Source organism: Pistacia vera, unplaced genomic scaffold (genome assembly GCF_008641045.1).
Source record: "Pistacia vera cultivar Batoury unplaced genomic scaffold, PisVer_v2 Contig180, whole genome shotgun sequence".
Lineage (NCBI taxonomy): Eukaryota > Viridiplantae > Streptophyta > Magnoliopsida > Sapindales > Anacardiaceae > Pistacia > Pistacia vera.
Window position 1 is genome coordinate 179,629 of NW_022195899.1, and position 4,924 is coordinate 184,552.

The following is a 4,924-nucleotide window of genomic DNA, read 5'->3' on the forward strand; positions in this document are numbered from 1 at the left end:
GAAAAATTCAGTAAACTTATGATCTATTAACATATATAAATGTTGGAGGGTAAAAACATGCAGAATAAAGGTTTGACACGTGTCTCCAAAGTGGGCCATCACCTAGTAGAGAAAGCAAGCTTTAAGGAAAGAAAGAAAGTTATCTTTCCCGAAGCCAGGTACTCACTTGCATGAAGAGAGTTTCACCAATAAGAATGTCATCCAATCCTCTTTCCACGTGTCCACTTGCATGAGAATTATTTCACTCACAAAGATGAGAGTGCGGTGCCACATGCACAATTGCATGTAAACTACATCACACCCAAGATTACCTCCGAAACATTATAAATAGGAGGTTCTCACTCCACACAAAAGGATATCAAACATCTTTTTACTTCAAGAACAAATTTTCCTTGTAAACCCATCTATTATTTATAAAATAATATTGGATGTAGGAATTGTTTAAGCTTCCAAACCATTTTAAAAATTGTTCGTGTTTATTTCTTTACGCATCTATTGCCTTGCATCTTATTTTGGATACATACAACCTCATTTGAACCTATTGGTTCACCATCATATTTACTATTCTACGGTCTTGCAAAGATCCTTTGCACAATTTTTCCGAAGACTTGCGTACATCTCGTTAGTGCTAAAAACCGCATCAACAATAAACGATTAAACGATATCATTCATGGAAATGAGTCAATAGTAGCATTGGGCTAGATGACCTGAAATTCTGAAACTTCAATCTCATCCCTTCCATCTTGACAACTTGTTGAGAAGAATGGAAGAATATGTAAGAGGCGTTTAGTTTGTAAAAGGAGTAGTACTTAAGTTTGTCAGTCTTGTATATTGTCCAAGTCATCAAAGTTAGCAGAGCCAGTTGTAAGTTTTAGCAAGTAGTGCCATTTCTTAAGCTGCATGGCACTCCTCTAACGCTTGTATATAAACACCAACCATTCTATCATGAATTCAGTTAGAAAAACTCTCAAATTGTTTCAATCAATTCTCTTTGTTTACACAACTCTATAAGATGACCAGGACTTAATTAGATCTTATGTGTTGCAGAAAATTAGTTAAAATCATGCTAAATTGAGAACTAAATTACAATTGAAGTTCAGATCTAAGTATATCTTGACTATAGATGATGAGTACAGCAGGAAGATCATAGCCAACATTTTCTTTCTTGGATGAGTCAAAAGTATTTGACAACTGATATATGTACAGTTTGCAGGTTTAGTTAGGGAGAATGAACTTCAGATCGATGAGGTTAGAATAAATTAGGGTTTATGTGATACTGCCCATCTCTCATGTAGTTCTTGTTTTGATCAAACTATTCAACTGTAATTAGATTTAACATTGTTGAGGAGTGTTTACAATGCTTTGAGCAATCTATAGTTGTTGATGTCTGATTTTGACACCAATTAATCGCACGTGGGAAACGTTGAGTCGACTCAGGAGACACACGTAAATGTATGAAATAATGAGAGTAAATGTAATGACAAATGAGTTTTAAAGTGGTTCGGATGCTGAGGAAGCAAATCCTATGTCCACTGATATTTTTATTAATGATAAGGGTCAGGTCGCGTTAACTGACTAACTTTACAATGATAATACGAGGTATCAAATGCTGCGTATTCTGGAGAGAGAGTAGCTAATCCCTTAAATGAGAGGAGAACTCTCAATTTATAGTGGGATAGATTATGGTCATCATTACTAAATCTGTGAGTTGGTGGGATTATCCGTACAAATCCTTCTTTATGTCACATTGTCCACCTTCTAGAGAAATTCATGCGATTTGTTACAGGGATTGGACACGTGGACATTCTCTAGCCTTTCTTCAGTTTGGCGCGCGCCCACTGTACTGACAGGAGTGTAATGATCGCATCATCATGCGACGCGGCTGCGCCAGAACGTCAGCGGACTCTTCCCGAGGTTTGACCATACTCACTTAACTGGGCGTCACGTCAGCCCTATTTTTCCAGGTATAACAGTAGTATAAGATTCAACTAAGGACTCGATCATCCATCGAGCTTAGAATAGTATTTGATAAGAGTTTGATTTACATGATCATATTGAAACCACGTTAAAAAAATTAGAGCACACATTTAGTCATGACAAAGCAAAAAATGCACCTGGATGGACAGAGATAATCAAGGGTAAGAAACACGTGATCACTTAATTGAAAATTTAACCAAACACAAATATTATAGAGTATATAACAGCTTGTTTTCACTTGATCTGTTAGTTTACTTATCCTGTAGTTTATTCTTCTAAAATTGCGATTCAAATTTCTTGCCTCTTAAAATTAAATTTAAATTTAAGCCAATCAGCAGAAATTACCCTATACATTGTTCTGGAGAAAGATATGAGACGACTTTAGCTTGCTTCTTATCGAGAATATGTTCTCTACATCTATCAAAATTATATTTCAGAGAGAATAGTCAATCAGAGAAAAAACAAGAAGAAGAAGAAGAGAAACTAGAAAAGAAAATAAACCCATGCTTAAACCTAAAGGCTAAAGCAGAGATAGTTTTATTTTTCATCATTTATTTAGTGAAGCTGACAGGACCTGCGCCGACCCTCCTTATTCCTAGAGAGAAGGTCGGGACGGGTCCTATCAGAAGAACTCTTCTAGAGTTGAAAGTCTCACACACATACATACTTACGTCTATATAAAAACTTCTTTAATTTTAACAAGCAAAGTGGTAGGGTGCATATCCAAGAAGCTTGTTAAATAGTAAAACAGGTTTCTTCAGTTTGATTTTGTACTTAACTTCTCCTGAAGCTTCATCTTCTTCCTTGAAAAGCTGCACTTTGAAGCCAATCTCAAGCTGCTTACTCTTAATAAATCGGAGCCAATCAGCAGCCGAAAGAACAGGCTTTCTATACCTTCCCCGACGGATGATCAAGCGAAAACGCCACTCCTTTCCTTCCTCATCCTCAACACTAAGAACTTGAGCATGCTGACCACCTTCAAAAGCAGGGAAAAAATCCAGACTTTTGGATTTGATACAAAGTCTGTTCTCAACATCCGTTTTAGTTAATTTCTTTGAGAAAATTTTCATCTTTAATTAGTTCAAGAAGGGAACAGTATGTATACAGAGAAGAAGAGAGACTTGAAGAGGGCTTGAATGAAGACTACCATGAATTATTACTTTTGATTCTTCAATATGAAACTTAGTAAAAACAGTCTTAAAGAGAGATGAAAAGGTAGTAGTAATAATTACAGGATAACTAGGTGGACGACATTGCAAATTGACTTTTTTGATTATGCATATCCACCTGCCTAAGTTGATTAATTCCATACCTTTTGATTAAGCACCAGCCAAAGTGATACACTTCCTAACGAGAGAATCTATATACAGTACCATGTAATGGGGATCTACTACATTATTTACGAGAAATCAGTAACATATTATCACATAGATATTGATTTTAAAAACCATGTATAAATATATATGGTTGGTAGATGGCATTGGTAAATGGTTTATTGGATATTAATAACATGATTTTTTATATCGGAAATTAGAAAAAATTGTCTTTTAATATTTATTGAAACTATATAATACAAGGAAATCTATATTTGAGATTGACTATAAATGTAGGAAATACATAATTATTAGAAAATACAAGAAATAATATGTAGGTGAGATATGAAGGTGTTCTATATTCACGCATCCTGCCCATAAAATTTACAGCTCAAGTACTCGACCCAAATATATTTCCTAATGAATATTTTTACTGTTTATCAAATTAAGTAGAAAGAATCTTTAATTATGAATCATTAGAGAACTACTTAAGCTTGGATATTATAAAGATCATATGTAACTTATTAAATATTGACGACCACTTTTTTATTAATTTTATTTCACTGCTTATTTTATGTATTGACTCGCCATTGATTCTGTTGGAGTTGTCAACTACTTCAGTATTTATGGGCCACACAGATATATTTAGGGGTCTCGTTGCCTAGTCAGTGGGCAGCGATCTTGCACCCTTGAGAGCGGTTGGGGTTTAGGAGGCAACACCCCCGACCCATAGGTGGTTTGGACATTTTCCATGTATCACCCCTGAATGATTTCTTTAAGTTATTAATTCCTTATTGGGTTTGAGATTAAGAATAGTAATCCTTATACTACTATGTTTTAGTCTTTTAAACCTAGTATAGAATCATACTTTTTTCTTGTAATAAATAATAGCAAACTTTAACAAAAACTACATTCATTATAAACGAAAGAGATGAGATATTATAATAATAATATTGACTTAACTAGACATAGCTTGCCAATTGGGCGAATCAAAATAAAATCACGGTATTATTCTTTCTCTTTATTATTTGTGGTTTGTATGTTTACTGTTATCTTGGTTTCGTATTAGTTCCTATTTCCTTCATAGTCAAATGAGTAAGCGCTTGAATTGCATCACATAGAATATAATATCTATCAATCAATTGAATGCCGAAATGTTGTCTTAATTATAGTTGAAAATGCCACATCCTCACCAGTTTGTCCATCAGCATATGCATCAGCAACAACACCAGTTTATCCATCAGCAACAGCAAAGCCCGGTGAAACCAAATAAACAAACAAATTAGTACGACTATTTCAGACACAATCATTTTCATGCAGCCAAAAGAGCACATTAAAGTCTTAAAGAAGATGAGATCTTTATGTAAATATTTAATTGAAGATAAGGAGCGTTGTCCATTAGTTGATTGAGATTGAAGAAGACCATGTGTTTGAAAGTTTATTCTTCCAACTTTAGCTTTTTATTTATTTATTTATTTAATGCAAATATTATTTGTTAATAAATTATTTTCTACCGTTCATCAAATTAAGTAGATAGATTCTTTAATTATGATTCATTACAAATAATCTCATTACGAAATTAAACCATATAAGCATAATTGAAGAAGACAATGTTGTTTTCGAAAATTTCTTAT

The 4,924-nt window shown here is 33.9% G+C and overlaps 1 protein-coding gene across 1 annotated transcript; it reads right to left on the bottom strand.

The window, feature by feature from the left end:
- Positions 1–2,672: 2,672 nt before the first annotated feature.
- LOC116126532 lies at positions 2,673–3,047 on the bottom strand. Its single transcript, XM_031412218.1, has one exon. The coding sequence runs from the start codon at positions 3,045–3,047 to the stop codon at positions 2,673–2,675; it is 375 nt and encodes a 124-aa protein (XP_031268078.1).
- Between the last annotated feature and the right edge of the window lie 1,877 nt (positions 3,048–4,924).

Bases quoted from the DNA above. Each gene is read 5' to 3' on its own strand.
- LOC116126532 (XM_031412218.1), bottom strand. From the start codon at position 3,047: ATGAAAATTTTCTCAAAGAAATTAACTAAAACGGATGTTGAGAACAGA.